Source organism: Nyctibius grandis, chromosome 16 (genome assembly GCF_013368605.1).
Source record: "Nyctibius grandis isolate bNycGra1 chromosome 16, bNycGra1.pri, whole genome shotgun sequence".
Lineage (NCBI taxonomy): Eukaryota > Metazoa > Chordata > Aves > Nyctibiiformes > Nyctibiidae > Nyctibius > Nyctibius grandis.
Genome location: NC_090673.1, coordinates 11,233,050 through 11,252,888, shown reverse-complemented (window position 1 = coordinate 11,252,888; position 19,839 = coordinate 11,233,050). Strand labels below are relative to the sequence as shown.

Here is a 19,839-nt window from a genome sequence, read left to right as displayed (position 1 = left end):
TCAACAAATTTTTGTAACGTGCTTGTTGAAGCAAACAAGGAAAGTGAAATGAAAGTCACTACCCCTAAATCAATACCAATTCAAATGCTTGCTGAGACTAGGACACCATTAAAACCACTTTGTCAGCAGCCTTTAAAAAAAAGGAGAGGGAATAAAAAAAAAAGGGGAAAAGGGCATATGAGAAGGGGCTTGGTCTAAAAAAGATGATGTGCTGTAGTTTTTGCTTTACTTTCCTGTTGTGTGCTACTAAGTAATGACACCCACCTTCCAAGGAGAGGCTGTCTTCGAATCAGTTTCATCCTGTTTGAAAACGTGAAGAAACAGCTTTAAATAGGAAGCAAAATCTAAAACTTTAAAAGATTTTTAGTATATTCTGAAAGTTCCCCACATTCAATCCTTAACAGAGTAAATCAATTTTTACAAGGAAGTATTTCTGTCATTTTGGGTTATCCTGCTCTGTATTGATTTGTGATGTGGGGTAAGACACTCAGGAAATAAAGGGATCAAAGATAAGATCATCTTTTTTTGTCCATTCAAAGTCATTATTGAGTTCCTTCATGGAAATGGACTGCAATTATGGCTGAACTTCTACTTGTACATCCCAAACCTGTTGTAATTGCCACACTATCTCAGAAATTAACACTTACCCTGGGCATCATACCATAGACTTCCTGCAAAGGAAAAAGTACAAACAGAAACAACTTGTTATTTTCTAATAGAAAAAGTTTTTACAGGTTTTGAGAATATTTCTGCTACAAACTGGTTACCAGCATGTCATTAAGCCAAACAGTGTTCTCACAACCTAAACATGTAGCAGAAATGGGAGTCTGACTACTCAACCATCTACTGTAACACATCATCTTAGAGCTCAGAAAATAAACAAGCTGCTTCAATACTCTCTTGTCACTGGACAGAATTAGTTACAGAAACAGCACAAATATGTGAAAAGCTGGAAAAAAAATAGGTATGTTACTAAAAAAACCAAAACCGAAACCCCACAAAACCCCTCCACTGTCAGCTGAGCTCTATTTTATTTCCCTGTTTCCCTAGCATTCCTCACCATTTTTCCTGCAAAAAAATGGAGACTGAAATTTCAGATTTATATGAAGCAAAGCTAATGCATGGATTCTCCATGACTTTTAACATTATTTTAAAGACTTTCCATTCCTATAAAAAAGTAAAATAAAAAAGCTTTAGATGGTGCAGTTTGCCATAGCACTACTTAAAAAGGAACAATTCAAAGGGTACCCTTGTGATGGCCGCGCTACAGAACAGGCATTACGTATCTCTGGTTAGAATACCAGTGTTATCAGACCAGAGAGTAAAAATGAACAGCTAGAATCTTGCAATGACACACAAAGCGGCAGATAACAGACAGAAGAAAAGAAGCAAAAGACTTTCTTCCTAAGAGGATTAAACTGAGAACAAAAGCAGACCTGTTGCTGTACTGCTTGCACTTCATCTGCCATCAACCCTTCCGACTCCAGGTCATTCGCAACCTTGTTTATGTCCTTCAGACGTGACTCGTTAGCTTTTAAATCCTGCGCAGAACAGTAAAATATCACAGCATTAACATCCCCACAAGCAAAACATGTGGAACAAGCTGGCACATCAGGGTGCCATGAAGTACACGGTTGGTAAGCAGCAGGGATTCAGCACACTTGACCTTTACAGTCACCGGTGAATATACGATGCACGAGAGTCCGTGCCAAGGAACCCCCGCTGCCAGCGCCAGGCAGCGATGGATTAAAGAAATGCACTATCAGGGTTTTCCCATACACAAAGTTAATTAACAATCTGGAGTGGAAAACACTTTTAAACTGTCAGGTATGCAACATCACCAACAGGAAGATCAAAAGCTATCATCCATACTACTGCATGAATAAGATAAAAGACCAACTTAAACAGTCATTTTACTAAGACACTTATATGCTTCCACACAGACTCACAGAGAGCTTTCTATAAAGCAGAAAGGGAACCTGGTTAAAGAAGTAGTAGTGGAAAATTGCATTTATATTTTAATAGGTGACACATTTTAATTCCAACCATTAGCTGATTTTATAAGAGCCCAAATCCAGTAACTGCTATCATCTTCTCACCTATAAAAGGAGGTTGGCTCAAATTCTTTCAAGCTATAAACATGATAGTGTGCACAGAACTGTCAAATCCCTCTCTTTTCCAATGTACAAGGTCAAGCACCTTTGCATTTCAGTGCTCTGTATCTTACCAAAGTGAACAGAATAAATGTATCTGCCCAAGCAATTCCTTCACACCTCATGCAAAGAAAAAAAAAATTACTGGTATTGCAAATATTGGGAGGAAAAAATAAAACTGAAAGCCTACCAGCACTTGAAGCAGATAATTATTTTTTTGTATCTTGGGAAAAAAAATCTACAGATGGAAACTAAAATGCATCTTTCAACACAAAGGGAGAGGAATAGTGTAAGTGAAGGTTATGCTTTGCACAAACTGAAATTCCTCCAAAGCTTGGCAGGTTCTGTATTTGAATGTGTTGAAAGAGAGTTTCAGTTATCTGGGAGCTGGGAACCATGTAGAAACTTGGACACTGTAATCAAACTAATGTGGGATTCTCTCTACCCTCACAAAACAAAATTAAAAAAAATGCATATACACCTTTTTATTTCCAATCAAAGCTGTGTTTCCTTCTCAACTATGCTCAGCTATGAAAAATTATCATGGACGTATGATCAGAAAGCCTAAGGGGAGAGACCAAACCCAACACACACATCGTGCAGCCTTACAACATACCTTCTGAAAATCATCAAATTTCTTCTGTAGCACCTCCACCTGCTCCAGATCAGCACCCACTTCCTCACTGGTGAGCGCAGCCTCCTTCTCATTGATCCACTGTTGAAGCTCATTAGCTTCACGGAAAAGCATAAATTTTTTGCAGCTTTTTTCTAGCATCCCTTTACGTTTTTCTCCCAGCTCAAGAAGAGAGTGATACCTGGAACAAGCAGAAAGGAAAGCAGGGGGCAGTCAGACTGAAGTGAGCAGAGTCACAGTAATTTACCAAGTACCGGTATCACCAGAGATGTCAGAAATCCCTGCAGCCTGCACCCTGTTCTTCTACAGAACCATCTACTTGTACGTGATGAGGTAAATGTTTCTCCTCTACATGGATACACACACCCAAATGATCTCTCCCACATGCCACACTTCACTGGGCACCAGCAAACCCAAGTCACAGCTTAGGTCAGGGGAGGCTCTTAAGCTGCAGCAGCACTGCAGTGCAGGAACGACTCCATAGTCTCAGTTTCTGAGAAGTGTTTTCCTATAGTACATCCAGTTTGCCATCAGATTACTAAAATCCGCTGGCCTCCCGGCTATTTGACATCGATGTCTTACCTAGGCATTATTCAGTGCAAAATCTGCTGAATGTTTAAAAAAAAAAAAGTGTTAATTTTTTGGTAGCACAACTACATTCAACTGGGAAATCCATGAAACTCATTTCACATACACTGTTGTTATAACTGTGGAATTCCCAACAACATCAGTGAAATTACTCCTCATTTACATTAGAATTAGAATAAACGCAAAGCAAAAACCTCTGAAATGTTTAAGTTGGTTTTGAACAGGCAAATAAACCTCAAAAGACCAGCCATTTATTTAAAACCACAAGAAAAGGGATGTCTCCTGTTTGATTCCTGGTAACCAACTAGACCCAGAGGATCCTACAAGACCTTTCCCAAGCTATTCCTGAAAAAAGCCCACCGCAGTTTTACAGTCCTTGATACTGAATTACAGATCTCTTTGCAACACATAATGCCCGTTTCCAAAGAACCTGCGTTCAGACAAGCCACACCCTTCACACCCATGCTTACTGCTACCCTATTTGAAGTTTTCCAGAAGATGAGACGTTCTAGCTGCATCTGGACGGGGTTTTTTTTTATATCCCAAATCAGATTGTACATTGGTCTACTACAGTGATCAACAGCAGCAACTGACTCTCATTATTAAGCCATGAAGATACCCATTTTGATGTGATTAAATCAAATAATTAAATCAAATAAGATACTGCTGAGACACCTGCAGGGGCCTCAGATGGGGAAAGGGCAGCCTTACAATGGTTTTATTTCCCACCTCAGAGCACAAAGGCAAACACTGAGCAATTACACCTCCCAACTTGAAGAGTTCAGCGATGTAGCATCTTCCTAACCAATAATTCAGAGATTACAAAGTCTGTTGAAGAAAATCCTTGATATCCTGGGCTGTAATGTCTATACATCAAACTGATAATCAGCTCTAAGTCTTTCCATGGAAGCAGAGACTTTGTGGTTTTCTGTCTATCCTGGTTTAAGGCTGGATAGAAAGGAACTAAGAATCTTGTGTATGAGGTTTGAATGGAAACATTCTACTCTGACCTGAATGAGCTACTGCATGCAGGAAAACACTATTCTGAAGCCTGCCCCGACTGCAGATGTTTGCCTCAGCATACAATTATAGGTATTAAAAACTTGTGAGGCATCTGGGGAGGATCTGGGGCAAAATTCCTTTAGAAGCAGACTTTCCCTCAAAGTTGCTTTGCAACACTTCAGAGATTAACATCATTATTTTCACTTTTGATTCTCAAGAAATGTATTCTCTATGAAAAGACAGTCAGGCACAGCTAGTGAAGACTATTGCTTTGGATCTCCCAACAACTCCCAAGACCATAATGCAAACTTGGTATTTTTTTACAGAAGATATGAACACAAGTTTGAAAATTAAGTTAATGTTATAATAAAAACCAATCATCCTATATAAACAAACTAATGCTTTTTGACTACTCAGCATGAACGTTACTTTATATGATAAACTATGATAACTCCACCCTTCCCAAACTCTAAGGTGTTCGTATGTGACGTAATACTTGGTATATGTATTTTTTCTGTATTTATATAAACAAATTAATATTTATATCTGCACCTTAGAAAATGCAACAGATGCTTTTTAAAGAAAGCAGTCTAGGTGTCACTAAAGCCTCATTTGGTAAGCAAAGTCAGCACAATGGAAAATAACATCATCAACCAATTTAGCAGCGCAGAGGTGACCAACAAGAGGAGTAGCTGGCTGGATGGCTGGCTGCAAAGAACACATGAAACACACACCACGACACTCATCTAAACTGAAGTAATTCACGCTGCAGACATTGCTTCCTTCATGTCTCTTTGGAGCAGCCTTCCCAAAGAAAGAAACGAAGGAAGAATGAACAGTGACAGGAAGGAGACAGCATGGTTTAGAAAGGGCTAATCCTACTCACAGTTCTTCGACCTGTTTCATACGCAGAGATACACTGCCGACCTCCTTAGTTATGAGAGTCCTGCACAGACAGAGGGAGCACAGCAAATGCATGCAAAAAATTAGTCAGATTAACAAAAATTATGAAAGCAGCAGCTCCATCCATGGGTTGTCTGTGGTAGGAGATGGTTAAGAGTTCACATTTAAATGGAGAAAATTAGGCGTCATTCAGAAGCAAACAAAGCAAATCAGACCAGGAGTACAATTCACACGAGGAAACCTCAGCAGTACAGTTGAACTCTCTCTATAAGGTCTCCTCATTTCCTGATCATTGTGCCACATGATTGTAAACTCAAGGGTGGTTTCCTCTCCTTGGCTCTAAAATAAGGCACCCCATTCTAGTTCTTAAAAGCAGCATGCAAAACCATAAAGTTATACGTTATTAAATCCTGAACAATGCATCACAATTTTCCAGCATCCTTCCTTCTCACTGGTACAAGGTTGTTTATTATTTTGGCTTGTTTTTTTTTTTTAAATTCTAGAGCTAAAGCTAGTTATTATTGTATGTCACTGTAATAACTGGTGACTCAGAACAACTGAGTGGGAAGAAATTCTCATGTAGAATGACAGCGTAGCTGTGCAAACAGATGGGAGTATGTGTAAAACTTTCAGCTTTGGCTTCCAAGTGGCTTGATAAGATGAGCCAGTAGCTCACAGCTATCACCCACAGCCCTTGCTTGAAACTAATCTACAACCACCATGTGCTTTAGGAGGTCATTACCAAGCAGTCATGCAGTTTTCTCTATTTGCAATGGCATGTTCCTCTTTTAAAAGGAAAAGGAAAAAAAAAAAAGGAGAGGGGGCATGTTTTAGCCCATGTAATGGCACCACATTTCAGGAAGAAAAGTAGCGAGGTACCACCAAAGTAATAACAGCTCCTAAGGAGGTCACCTCCAGAGGCAGCCCTATATAGGGAGGGTACTGTACTTCATGTAACCAAATTTAAGAAAGCTTTTCAAAACAGATCACACATTAAGAAGTGACAACTACAAATACAAGAGCTGCTCAGGACAGATATAACTCACAAACAAGTTTAAGTTGTTAGGTACAACAACAAAAGGAACACTGAGGTCAGACAGCAAGTTGAGCTCTAGTGTCATGAGTTTTACAGTTAAAAAATGGGAAAAGCAACAAGAAAATCTAGATTAAGAATAAAACAACTCAATATGGTGTCCTTGGAAAGAAGCCCCTTGTTTTGCTCCAGTTAAGTACTCCCTAGTGTAAGAGGCATCAGCCTAAACTTCTGGCATATGCGAGGCAAAGGCCAAGCCAGCAAATGCTGGATGGGTGTCGTGTCTCATCAGTTAGATCTTACTGGTTGTCAATTTGCTCCTGTCGCAATGCTATGCTGCCCTGCTCTTCCAGGAGATTCTCTCGGGATGCAGACTGGGCAGGATCTAGTTTTTTCACATAGGCAGCTGGTACAAAGCCCTGACGATCATTAACTTCAACTTTCCACCAGTCCTGGGGGAAAAAAAAAGAAAAAGGCAAGCATTGTGTGAGGCAAGCGTCAAGCATAAAGTATGCTGAGCAACTGAAAGCTGCAAATTAGAAGCTTCTATTAACACAAGAAAACTGGTGATGCTCACAACAGTTTGTTCTTTTTATGGAGATCATTTCAAACAAATTGTCTCTTGAAGACATGTAGGTTTTAATTCCACTTCTCCCCTTGTGTTTGGTCAAAAAATCCTCAACAGTAGGGAAATAAATTTTCTCACAGACACATGCCCTATAGTGTATTTTGTTTATCTGACTTAGAAAAGCTGGCAGCTATAGAGGAGCCATGAGAATGAGCCAAAGAGGTATGCTAAGGTGCTGAATGGGAACAGGGACTAAATGTGCAAATTCTTTAACTTCTTTGAATGCTCTTATTCAAAAAAATAAAACCAAGTGAGCCAAGCAGCTCAGCAAACCAGAAGGCAAGAGCATACCTTGTTGGTGCTGTTGAGTAAGGTGAGGACATCTCCCTTTTTCATAGTCACCTCCCGGGGACTCTTCTCTTGGTAATCATAGAGTGCCAGAACAAGCTCTTTTCCAGTTTCATCATCTGTGGGAGCAACTTGTTGCTAACAAAGAAAGAACAAAATAAAAATGAGTTCTTCCATGTTTATTACAATCAATGTAGTTGCCCTAAAAAATACTTCAGCCCTAGTTAAAGCTACTGCAGTGCCTTAAAATTATTCTTGTTTAAACAAACATAACGCAGATCGACTTAGCTTAGGTGCTGTCTGGTGAAAACCACCACATTATCCTGTTTTCTTCCAATGCAACACAGCTGCCTGGTATTATTATAAAAACAGACCACTACATTTCTTGAGAAAATCAAGTACAGTCTGCAATAAGTTCTCAAAACCAACAACTGTTACTAAGCTTTGTCTTCACCCTCTGCTGACCCAAGAATTTTAGCAACACGACTAGCATCTTTCCTTACCCTGCATGACTGGGCCTGTTCCCTTAACGCCTGTATGCTACTGCCGTAAGCGGAAAGATCAGACATCAAAGCTTCATGTTTCTTCAGGAGAGCCTGAAAGCAAATGATAAAAACAACATGTACACCCAGCCATTTCACAGATACTGCTCTGCTTAAAGTACATACTTTGGCTCCATACACAGGGAATGTGGGTTTTCAGAGCTGCCAGTCTTGTGACTCTCATGAGAATAACTATTTCTATTTATTCACATTAGATAATAGCCCAAATGCTTCTGGTGCTTTTCCTCTGCCTTATCTCAGAAACATTCTTTTGTTCTGATCAGGAGTACCACGTATCACTCTGGAAATAGCATTAAGTTTGACAGTATGCCTTTAAACTGCACTTGATTTTGATGAAGTGTCAGTCAGCAGTGTCTGGGATGTGGTGTTTGACCGCAGAACGATACTAGTAAAATAACTCTAGACAAAAAAAATTACTTCCAGACCAATGAACTGCTGAAAATCAGACACACACTGAAATGCAACATCAAATGAGGAATTTGCTGATATTAGTCTCATTATACTTTACCAAAAAAAAAAAAACTATAAAAGAATGAATACAAATGTAAAGTTTCCCCGCAATTGGTTTAATATACTGAACAGCAAAATTTCATGTGCAAAAGTAATTAAGACATAGGAAAAACTGTCATCTTTTAAGTCTGAGCCAAAATTCAGCTTGACGAAAGAATCTTCTGCCTTTTTTCTTAACAATCCTGAAATTAGCAGAGCTCTTATTTTTTTACCACTGGACAAATCCTTATTGTGTTTATGCAAAACTGATTTAAACAACAATCTCCAATACCTCAGCAGAGTCTTCATCTTTTCCATAGTCTGTACTGCCTACAATGGGCTCCTTTTCCCTCATCCAGGATTCTGCCTCATTAGCATCAGCAAAGTACTGCTGAGCTTGCAGGGAATCCTCCAGGTCCTGCCGACGCTGAGATGCTTTAGCTTTTAGAGAGTCCCATTTTTGGTTTAGCTCGTTCAATTTGATTTTCACATCCTCAGCTGCAAAATGTCCTAGGTAACAGAAGGAGAGGGAAGGGAAGGACTTAAGGAGACATAAATAATACACACTAAAAGATTACTTGTACTTCCTGAAAGTCACAGAAATTAAACCTGTTTAAACCTATGTAGCCTGTTCTGACTAGAATAACACAGCTTGTCCTTTTGCCTCAGACTGGAAAACACTGTACCTGTCAATCAAACTGTGCTAGGAATATTTGAATCATTAGGAACAAAACAAGCCACATCATAACATTTCTTGTCAATGATGAAACAGGAAAGGTCATCTCTTTCCAGTGACAGAGTTTTGACAACAGACAAATATTTTTTCAGAGATGCATTCTGAACCCTGGAATCAGGGAAATTTTTTTTAGTATTCTGGTGTTAAGAACACCCAGTCAGAAATAAAGATACATACTTATTTCAAAGCAGGAACGACTTTTACTGTCTTTGTGGAGGACCATCTCTCACATCATGATTATGTATCTCAGATACAAGCCTTTTAAAATGGAGACTAAATATCATAGGCACAAAGCTGCTTAATACAGGGCTCATATGTTTGCCAAGAGCTGATGGAGACCTGTGAAAATCGTGACAGGTTTCCATCACGGCATCTATTTTTATTTTCAGGTGAAAGAATGACCAGAAGTTCATCCTGCGAGCAGGTACCTGTCTATTGCCTAGATAAAAACAAACAGTGGTTCTTAATTGTACAGGGCCAGAGAACAGAGTCCAGCACAAAGACTTTTGGATTTCTGAAAGAGAAAGAATTAAAAAACATTGAGACATACCCTCTTCCACCATAGCGTTTCCTTTCTGTGTGACTGCTTTAATGCGTGGCTCGTGGCCTGCAATTTCTGCCTGCAAAGCCTGGTGCTTCTTTAGCAGATTCTGGACGCCAATTAAGTCCTTGCCTGAAATATATAAAATAGTTAATCAGTTAATTCGGAGTCATTAGACTAAATAAAAATTTCAAGGAAGCTGCAACCCACGCTAGACAAACTTGTAGAACAAGTACTGTCACAATGAAGACAGAGCACTATGAAAACTAAGTTACCCGTTGGAACTGCAGAATTAACAGTTAAAGAACCACAGGTGATGGCAAATAATGTAACTCCAGGCAATGTTAATTACAATAAACATTTCAGAAGTTTCCAGGGAATGTTCCATAAAGAGACAAGTTAGAGCAATTCTGACGTATAAATCCTGGAGCTGGGATGGACCAACCTCGGTTTGTTGAAGCTGCAATAGGTTCTTTTTCCCTAATCCAGGTCTCTTCATCCTCAATGTCACGGAAAAGCTGCTGCAGGCGAAGAGAATCTGCCAGTTTCTGCTTTCGAGCTACCATGGGATCCTTCAGAGCTTCATAACGAGCTACTAAAGCTTCTTGTTTCTTCTTGATATTGTCAGCATCGAAGTGCCCAGCATCTTGGAACTGGCGTGCCTGGATGGTAATGCCATCTATACGATCCTAAAATTAATTCAGCAATAGCATTATGTCAGAATTTCTGCAAGATGGCTGCAGTGACTGAAAATATTTTCAGGTCTTAGCTAATAAGTTATATTGTGACAGAAGAAGAGAACCTCAGCTGCACACTGCCAGTACGATAACTTGGTAATAATTATATCTTGGATAATATTCAACACATTATGTAAATGTAATTGGTTTTAATCTGCCAATTTCATAAGATAAACACAAGATTATTGCAATGACATTAACTTTACAGATGTGTGCTCTCGACAAACGATTTTTCAGTTGTTAACAACTGGTAATTCCAGTTGTGGGAACCCAGATTTCGTTGATTTTCCTGCTGTGGATTTAATTCCCCTAAAGATCACTTGAAAACAAAGGAACCATTTGTTGTAAAGTTCTGTATTTAAAATTGATCTGTTTGCAAATGGAGAGTCTAAGAGGGAATTACTTCCTACGCAATGCACAGCACATCTTTTTAAGTTGGTATTCACAGCACAAAACAATGCTGTGCTGTCAGCAAGTCACAATAGGGAATTGTTTTACTTTTTCAAAAAGCTTATTTTTGTCAAAGTCATGAAGATACTGTTCTTAGAGACATACAATTTAGGTTTCAGTTCAAAATTATTTCTCATAAATAAACTGGAAAGCCTAAAGCTACAAAAATTAGGAAAATACAGACCGGCTAAGGTCTCTGCAGTGAATACTTTTGAGTGAACAGATCTGAAAGAGGAGGAAAAAAAATTATTTCCCTTACCTGATGGGCAGCAACATCTGCCTCTAGCAGGGCATGTTTCTTCTGAAGATTCTGAACATTAGTAAGATCTTTTCCATAATCATCAGAAGCCAAGTGTCCTTCTACTTCATACAGCCACAGCTCAATGTCTTCCACGTTGCGATTAAACTGCTGCTGTTGATTGGCTTCACGCAGTTTTATACCTGACCAAGACAGAGGGGCAAGAGGAAAAAATGATTTAAGTTTTCCACTTCATTCAGCTCGCTTCTTGTCTTCTCCCAACCAAACTCTCTAGAAAAAGAATTGCCCATATTCTTCTGAGCAAGTTGTACCTTTGAGCTCAGTGGCCTCCAGAAGTTTTTTCCACAAGCTGATAACCTCATTCATGCGAGCTGCCACTTCACCAGATGCATAGTGATTGACATCGATCAGCTTCTGGCCAGCTTTCTCCAGTGCATCGATACGACTCTGATTAGCAGAAAGCTCCGCTTCAAAAGCCTGATGCTTCTGAACTTTACCTTGCAAGTTTGATGGATCCTACAGATAAAGAAAGAAAAAGAACCTTTCAATCCAAAATTAGTATCTATAGGTCTCTGAAGAATTTTTAAAGTTAAGACTACGGTCATATACATGCCAAGATGTCACCAGAGGATTTGGTGTCAAAAATATGCCTTAAATCAGAACACTTAAGCCATTGAATAAGCATGATTACAGTGTGATGGGAAAATCCCCCTTGGGGTCAGGGAGAAATTACAGTTCCTCCTGTTGCCATTAATGCTGCCTACTATCAGCAACATTTTGGCTGACACTGCTTTGTATCATTAGACTGAGTACATTAAGCCAGGTATTGCTTTAAAATTACTCTGTGTTTACCTTGTATGCCTCATCTGTTGCAGTTTTCATTTTTTCATTAACCCAACTCTTTAGCTCATCAGAGTCTCGGAAAAACTGCTGCAGATGGAAAGAATCTGCCAGTTGAGCACGGCGGTACATCGCTCTTTCATGAAGGGCGTTTCGGCGGCTCAGCAGCTGAAAAAAAAAAGTAAAGTTTTTTAAATTCTTCAAGTTTACAAGAACCACCACTGTATCCATACTTTTGGGAGAGCTCCGTTGACTTATCCTATGTTGCAGTCATACCACTTAAAATAATAAAGTGGAACACGATTTAAAGTCTACTGTCCAAATCTACTTTAGATACTCACAGCATCTCTACGTGTAGCAACATCATCCATGGCATAATGGTTATTCTGAATCAATTTAGTAGCAAATTCATCTAAGGCCTAAAGAGAAAACAGGTTTCCATTTACTTGGTGCAATAAAAATTGTTTGTGCAAGTATACTTAGTAGATCAATTCTCAAAAGTTTATCACAGTAAAGCTAACAGAAAGCCATTAAGATAGCTATTGCTACAACCCTTTATCTGTACCATCATCTTACATCTGGAATAGGGCAGATTTTTGACAAATCTTCATCCATGTGTGTGCTGGCATGATATGCAAGCACTGGGTTACTCAGCTCTCTGAGGCAGCAATCGAGCCCTATCCTATCTTTTCCACTATTTTCCATTTTAGAGACAATACCCATCATTTAGAGATAACACATCCCACGTAACAATGGTTCATTCTGCAGAGCAAACCCCATCCTTCTCTGTCATCCCTCAGCAGTATCTACTCCCCAGTCAACAATCTACTTGTTTTATTTCTTGCCCATTTAGCGAACACCTAATGGAAATGTCTTACCGTGATTTTCTCCTCTTGGGCACTCAGGGATTTCTCAAAGTCTTCATGCTTCTTTAGAAGAGCCTCCACACTATCCAGAGAATCACCAAGGTCTTCATTCAGCAGAAATGCCTGAAGCAAGGACACAAACACGTCACTGATTTTTATGTTTCCATCCTCAGCTGCTCTAAGTCAACTCAGGCATGGCCAGTGATGTCTTCTACCGTATGATATTATTGAAAAGTAAAGGATGATATACTGGGATGCTGTTCCCTGTATGCCTCTGACAGCCAAAGGTTCCAAATAATTCTTTTAGCGTCTTATTCAAACAGCATTTTAGAAGAGTTAACACACATAAAAGCAATCTCAAGCCAGCTTGTCACAACTAATAGTTTCAGCATTAGATGGAAACAGTCATTCCAGCAGCTTGGGCAGTCAGATAAATAACTCTGCACAGCACCCTGCTCACTACTGCATGTTTAGCAGCAGTCGCTGCCACTAGTAAATACCAATTAAGTCTACAGCCAGAAATGAAAATCATCTGTGTCTGGAGAGGTCAAAGACATGCACTCACTTCTTGTTTGCTCATCCAGTTGTCAACTTGTTCAGTATCTCTGTAGAAAAGCTGCAGGTCCATGCACTGTTCGTACTGTTGTCTGCGAAGCTCCCACAGTTCTAGCAAGGCAGATCTTTCATCTGAGAGGATGGTCAGCTAATGGATTGGGAAGAGGAATGTATAATAATTCATTTAACAGTCTGGTTCATTTCCCTCTCAATGTAAAATCAAGTTGTGACTCTCAGAAACTGGTTAACACTGGACTGAAAAGGATCTCCTAAAGAATCATTCTCCTGTTACTGACACCATCTTCCTCATATAGAGGAAGCCTTTTCTCAGCTTATCAAGCTTGAATAGTGGCTGCAACCTTCTGACTTCAGTCAGAAACCTCTCCTGTTCCAAATTAAATCTACACAGAGGTATTTAATGGACAAACACTCTTTTTGACTGCAGACCTATTTGTTAAGAGAAGCTCTTAACCAGAGAAGCAAACCATCCTGCGCTCTCAGCCTCTGAAATCTCTTTGGCCCACTCTCACTTATGGCATTTGAACTGTCTGAATGCCCAGTGTTTCAATATGAGACTTCATGAGAGGCCCCATTCGTCTGAAAACCCAAATTTAGAAATACTAATATTTACTGACACTTCTGATAGCAAACCTAAACTTTGACAAACAGATAACTCTTTTGGGGGGGGAGGAAAGATATACTAATAGTTTCTAATAGATAGTACTAAGAGTCCTAATAGTTCCTACTAATAGGTAGGCAGAAGCTGTCAATTTGAGAATAAAAAGCACTTAAATACATGAAAAAAGCCTGTAACCTACAGGGATGATACTTTGCAGCTTATGATCTTAGGAAATGAACTTTTAAATTAAGGGACACAGAAGAGATGAAATTCTTCTAGGAGCTCTTGCTCTCAACTTACCTTTTCTTTAACTTCATCAGAAGCATAGTGCCCAGCAGCAAGCAAAGCCTGGCCAGACTCATCAGCAGATTTGAAGCTGTCTTCATGGGCATCAATTTCTCCCTATGAAAGGGGACATGAATAAGCAGTTACCAAAATTTACCTTATAATAGAGTGTCAGAATATGAAAACGGCTATTGAAAATAACACATAGACAGGAGTCTGGACATTTGAATGGTAAACTTGCAACTACCTTTAAATACATTACACTTAACATGAAAACCAGAATAAAATGTATTGCCTTACAATGCAGACAAGGTAAATATAAATTAATCTGTTAAAACTAAAGGCTGGTTTTAAGCTGTACTCTTTCTGCTTACTTATAGCAATTCCTCATGATGGAGAACTAAAACAGTTGTTACTCCAACTGACTGCTATCAGGTCTAATTATTTTTTATAAAATATTATCATAAGCATTCTTAAATACTTATTTATTGGTGTGTATCAAAAAAAAAGTAAATATTAAGTCAGGACAGCAATCTAGTACTGTGTTAGTTGCATGATCAAAGGATTCTAGTGATACAACATCAGCAGTTCTGACTCAGAGACTGTGTCAGACGTACAAATCAGTAGTTGTTGAGGGCTGCTGACTGGATTTGGCTGTGTAACCACTATACCTTATGTTCCTGATGTCTGTCTAGAAGGGCTTCTGCTCCAGCCACGTCATTGGCAAGTTCATCAGCATTTATCAGAGCCTTCATCTCAGTCACCCAGCTGGTGAGGTCTCGGAAGTCCGCAAGAAAGCGCTGCAGCCTTAGGAAGCAGAAGAAAAAATGGGTGGGAATAATTTGTTTGTGTAGTTTCTCCATCCTTACCCCAAAGAAAGGGTTACAAACATAAAAGCTGTTCCTCAGGTAGAAACAAAACCAGACAATACCAAAATGGAATCAGAATATTAAATAACTAAATACATTCTCAATCAAAAAAAGAAGCCTTTTAAAGTTAGGAAAATGCTAGGTTCAAAATCAATTTCCTAAAAACATGTTTTGTGTATAACTTATACTGAAGGTAAAAGGAATATTCCTAACTACAAACCTGTATGTTTAAGATAACAGAAATCAAAATATAGTTCTCACGCAGAGTGTTTCAAGACAGCCCACGGCACTCCTCCTGCCCCAACCAGAACAGTGTGCGTGTGGGGGGTGGACTGACAGAAAGTTTCAGCTGCACATGCCTCAGCCTTGAAACAACAAACCCCAAACCCTCACATTCCTTTCGGCATGCCTTTACAGCTATTGCCCTTGGCATGTGCTTAACACTTATCACCAAAAGTGATCAGTTTCTGTTTCCCTTTTAGATTTGCTGCTAATTGATCTGATGAGATTATGACAGGGAAGGCAAAGGAAGAATGATTACTTGCTGTGGGTCTCCACCACCACAAATCTTGCATCATGGGAGGGAACAAACAGCAGAAAAACAAAACCAGAAAGGAGGTCAACTAACCACCCTATTAGGACAAGTTTCTTTTTCGTATGGCTTCTCAGTAGTGAGCTAACAAATTATGTTTGACAAGACAACCAGGCTAGTATAGAAACAAGACTGGATGAAGACAAATCCTACAACAACAAAGCAACTATCACAGAAACGGGTACTTCGTTTAGACTAGGACAATACATCCAACAACATACTATACTTCAGTCTTTACAGAGAATCATAAGGACTCCACAGTGAACAGATTTGTAGTATGTGCATTAAAAAAAAAACCAACATCAAAACCAAAATATATGTACTTCAAAATGCAGATATCAACTCAGATGGGGGAAAAAAAAAAACAAAACTAAAATATCAAGGTGTTTATTTTCATAATTGATTCGCATCCAGAAAATGACCAAAAGCTGTAAATATTTATCTTATAAATATTTCTTTTCGACAAGAAGTTATTGTAAAATATAATTTAGTGACAATAACTGCTTCTGAAAACACCAGAATCATCCAAAAATTTTGGAAACAGCATCCCTTTCTTCTCCTCCAAGAGCCCTCTTTGAGCCCCAAATTTGAATACAGAAGAAAGGTCGTTTTGGCACAACAGTATTCCTACCTGTAGGAGTCGTTAAGGCGAGCGTGCCTCTCTGCTGCCAGAGTTCGGATCTGTTCCCAGTTGGCAATCAGCTCCTCCCGTTTCACTTGAATTTGAGAAGCATTTATGGGGTGAGACTGCTGCAGACGGTCAGCTTCCGCACAAAGGGCCTTAACCTAAACACAGCCACAACACTGAGTAAGCTGCTAGCCTTTTACAAGCAGGTTACCTCGTTAAAAGTTGTAGGTAAAATGCATCTTGTACGGGTACCTTATCTTCCAGAGCTGCAAGATCTCTTTCCAGGCCTTCATGCTTACGCAATAAAGCCTGCACACTGGCTAAGTCTCTGCCAAAATCGTCTGAGGCCATCAACTGCCCTTTCTCCTTAATCCAGCCGATTGTTTCATCCACATCCCTTCAAAACAAAGCACAAATTGAAAGCAGTCTGTCTTGTACGGAAAAGGGAAGAAAGCAGGATGTTTTCCTGTACGTATGCCAGACGTACTGGCATACAAACCCATATATATAAACACTGCAGCCAACTACAATCATCCTTTTAATAAAGCCAAACCAAAAAAAAAACCATAAAAAATTAGACTTTTTTTTTTTAAATCTCAAAAAACCTTGAAGCATATTGGGAGGCCATTCTTCAGATGGTGTCACCAGAGGCAAACAAGGAATTACAGCACCACTGAGCACCATCATGTAGTAGGTCCTTTCCCACTCCAGACCCTTCTCCAACTTAATTACAGCAAATCTCAAAATGCTGTAGATATTGTTGAGGATAGAAAGACACTTCTCAAAGACCCCCAGAATAATTTGACTGACATCCATCTGACACCAAAAAAACATCCCTTTTAAGGCTCATCTAGGACAGAATTGGGGGAAAAAGCCCTCAGAGGAAAGGGAAGCAAAACTGCCATTAGCAGGAATGAACAAAACTGCCAAGCATTGAAAAGCTACACGAGAATGACTATTCTAAGGTAATTCTAGAACAACAAGGTCCTCATTCAACAAGTCACGAGGAAGAGAAAGCAAAAACATAACAGACGACAGTAGCTCTTCTCATACTACTGTATGCAGCTGAATGCCTCATTAAACAGCCACACAAATATTACATCACTTCAGCAGATCCAGCCAAGATCATACCTGTTGAAGCGCTGAACTTCAGCTGCCCCAAAGAGTTTTCCTTGCCTCTGAAGGGCAAGTCCCTTAAGGCGCTGCCAGCTTGCATTTACTTCATCCTGTTTGGACTTTATCAGTTCCTCTTCAGGGTGTTGTTCCTAGCGAGCAAAGGAAAAATGCTATTTTCATATGTTCTGTGGTTTTACATCCACTGACAAAACTGTGAAACACTGCTGGCTTCCAAGAGATCAATTTATAATTACTGTACTTTCCAGATGATCACGCAATTTGATAGTTTTCCTGAAATCTCACTGCGTAAATACTCTTCTGGTAGTTTAAGTTTCCCTGTTACTAATTAGTCAACGGGAGGAGGGCTGTAAACAGTACCATTTTTTTTTCCTGGAACGCAATACTTCCTGCCCTGTCTCCATACTTGATCAAGCCCCAGATGACATACCAAAGCAGAAGATATATTAATCCTGGTTGTCCAAGGTAAATATATTTAACCTCAAATACAACAGTTTCTCTTACTAATCACTGCTCTCCACATTTTTGGGAACATTCTCAGCTGAGGCAGTTACTCAAGCCGTCCAGCAAAAGAACAAGTGAACCAAATGATCACCATTCAAGTTTAAGATAGCCAAGTATCTAAGCACACATAGTAAAACTATAAAGATCTGCTACCAAATCGGGGGGAAAACCAAGGAAGCTGCAGACCAAAGCTTGCTGTGTTATACTAGACTTGCCAAGAGAGATTTCCAACACACATGAACGTTTACCTGGATAAGTTTGCCAGCAAACTGGTTTACTTCATTTACTCTTTCTTCATGAGCTGCAAGGTCTGTCTGGAACTCTTCAAACTTCTTTTGCAAAACCTCAACATGCTCCAAGTCCTGCCCAAGCTCTTCTGAGGTCACTATTGCTTCCTAGCACATTGAGAAAAAAACCCTCAATTTCAGTATAACCTACAGGAAACCACTACTAGAAATCAGGAAACAAACTGTCCTAATTTTGAATAGGTCAAAGACAGTTACAATCACTGTGTTATAAAGTCAGATTTAAAACTACAAAGTTTCCTCCATTAAATTCCACTCCCCACCACTGCCATTCTGTCCATTATTGCAGAAAACATGCAAAATCACTAACTGCATTATTTTTTTCATCTTGCTTGCTCTTATCCATTTTTCAAGTTATTGAATATAACCAATTCTTCTATCATAAGTTTTCAGTTCTGTGCACGATGACCACTACTACAACAACCTAAATTACTGAAAGAAAATATGCACAGAAGAGCCGTACTTTTAAAACAACAAAATAATTGCCCATGCTTTTTCGAAGTACCCCCAGTGACTACAATTTTTTCACATTTTTAGATTGTTTATGGGCTTCTGGTGCAAGCTTGCTTTATGAAAAATGCACTGTCATAGTCAGTAACAGTTACAGGGTTTACAGTTTGAACCCACAGGGACACAAAATAGCAAACCATCATTAAGAAAACCCATGTGATCATTTTGTGGCTTTTTTTCCTCGATAGTGTGGTTTGTGGTCTGTTTCCTCAGAGTTCAAAGAATCAAGAGCCAAAAGTTCTCCAGCAGCTAATGTCCTTACAATGTATATCTAAAGATACTCCAATCATTAAGTAATTATGTACACACTGCTTGGTGGTTAGGCTGGCTACGTTCTACAACAGATCATTTAGAACGTTTATAAAAAACATTTGCTTTTACATGTTGTAGATTTCCCTTACAAGAAACCTGAATTTGATTACGATGAGAAATAAGAAGGTCTCCTCAGAGCAAAGAAAGAATTGATTATGTTTAACTATGCTCTCCAACATGCAGGTTTCCTCTTAGTCTAGTCCTTTTTTTCTTGTGGCTGCCAAAGGCATAGTAGTTTGCATACCTACTGCTTATGCAATATTAATAAACAAAATAAAATATACAGGTGCCTTCAAAAGCTCTCTGTGACTACCTGAACTCCAGCAACTGTATGTTGGTAGAAAATTTCCACACAAACACATCCAATTTCCCACTAAGAACACAGTAAAGGCAGGTAATAATTATACCTTGTCATTGATCCAGTCCAAGACATCTTCACATTCCCGTAGGTATTGCACCAGCTTCTGTGCTTGCAACAATTTGACTCCCTTCTCCCTCATCTTTTCCAACAGTAACTCCCATAGTCGGTGCAGCTCCTGCAGCCGTGTCTAGAACAATAGGATGTTGTTATTAAAATCCTGTATCAGAGAAGATTAGATTTATTCCCATCCTGACCTTAACAGAAGGGGTTTTTCCCAAAGTTGTACATCTGAAACCTCAGTTTAGACAAACTGTGGACAAATCTCATAACAATTTCATCTCCAGTCATTAGTTTTCAAATTATGTAAAGTGACGTAATAACACAAAATCAGAAATTACTGAACTGAGTATTTAAACGGTTGGTATTAATTAATGAAGCTATCAAATAGATATGTT

At 39.2% G+C, this 19,839-nt stretch overlaps 1 protein-coding gene across 10 annotated transcripts in view; it reads right to left on the bottom strand.

Moving 5' to 3' along the window:
- SPTAN1 (spectrin alpha, non-erythrocytic 1) overlaps positions 1 to 19,839 on the bottom strand; it is a 52,721-nt gene that overhangs the window by 21,150 nt on the left and 11,732 nt on the right. For all 10 annotated transcript variants that reach the window (XM_068413637.1, XM_068413634.1, XM_068413639.1 and 7 more), the window contains 23 exons: positions 19,431 to 19,571; positions 18,145 to 18,291; positions 17,390 to 17,523; positions 16,511 to 16,655; positions 16,262 to 16,416; positions 14,841 to 14,976; positions 14,185 to 14,286; positions 13,276 to 13,413; positions 12,723 to 12,833; positions 12,186 to 12,263; positions 11,857 to 12,012; positions 11,316 to 11,520; positions 11,005 to 11,186; positions 10,004 to 10,247; positions 9,568 to 9,690; positions 8,574 to 8,791; positions 7,733 to 7,825; positions 7,233 to 7,367; positions 6,617 to 6,765; positions 2,770 to 2,968; positions 1,437 to 1,541; positions 648 to 671; positions 265 to 300 (listed from right to left, as the gene is read on the bottom strand). In XM_068413637.1, the coding sequence (XP_068269738.1) occupies positions 265 to 300; positions 648 to 671; positions 1,437 to 1,541; positions 2,770 to 2,968; positions 6,617 to 6,765; positions 7,233 to 7,367; positions 7,733 to 7,825; positions 8,574 to 8,791; positions 9,568 to 9,690; positions 10,004 to 10,247; positions 11,005 to 11,186; positions 11,316 to 11,520; positions 11,857 to 12,012; positions 12,186 to 12,263; positions 12,723 to 12,833; positions 13,276 to 13,413; positions 14,185 to 14,286; positions 14,841 to 14,976; positions 16,262 to 16,416; positions 16,511 to 16,655; positions 17,390 to 17,523; positions 18,145 to 18,291; positions 19,431 to 19,571 (3,156 nt within the window). The remainder of the gene's footprint in view (positions 1 to 264; positions 301 to 647; positions 672 to 1,436; positions 1,542 to 2,769; positions 2,969 to 6,616; positions 6,766 to 7,232; positions 7,368 to 7,732; positions 7,826 to 8,573; positions 8,792 to 9,567; positions 9,691 to 10,003; positions 10,248 to 11,004; positions 11,187 to 11,315; positions 11,521 to 11,856; positions 12,013 to 12,185; positions 12,264 to 12,722; positions 12,834 to 13,275; positions 13,414 to 14,184; positions 14,287 to 14,840; positions 14,977 to 16,261; positions 16,417 to 16,510; positions 16,656 to 17,389; positions 17,524 to 18,144; positions 18,292 to 19,430; positions 19,572 to 19,839) is intronic.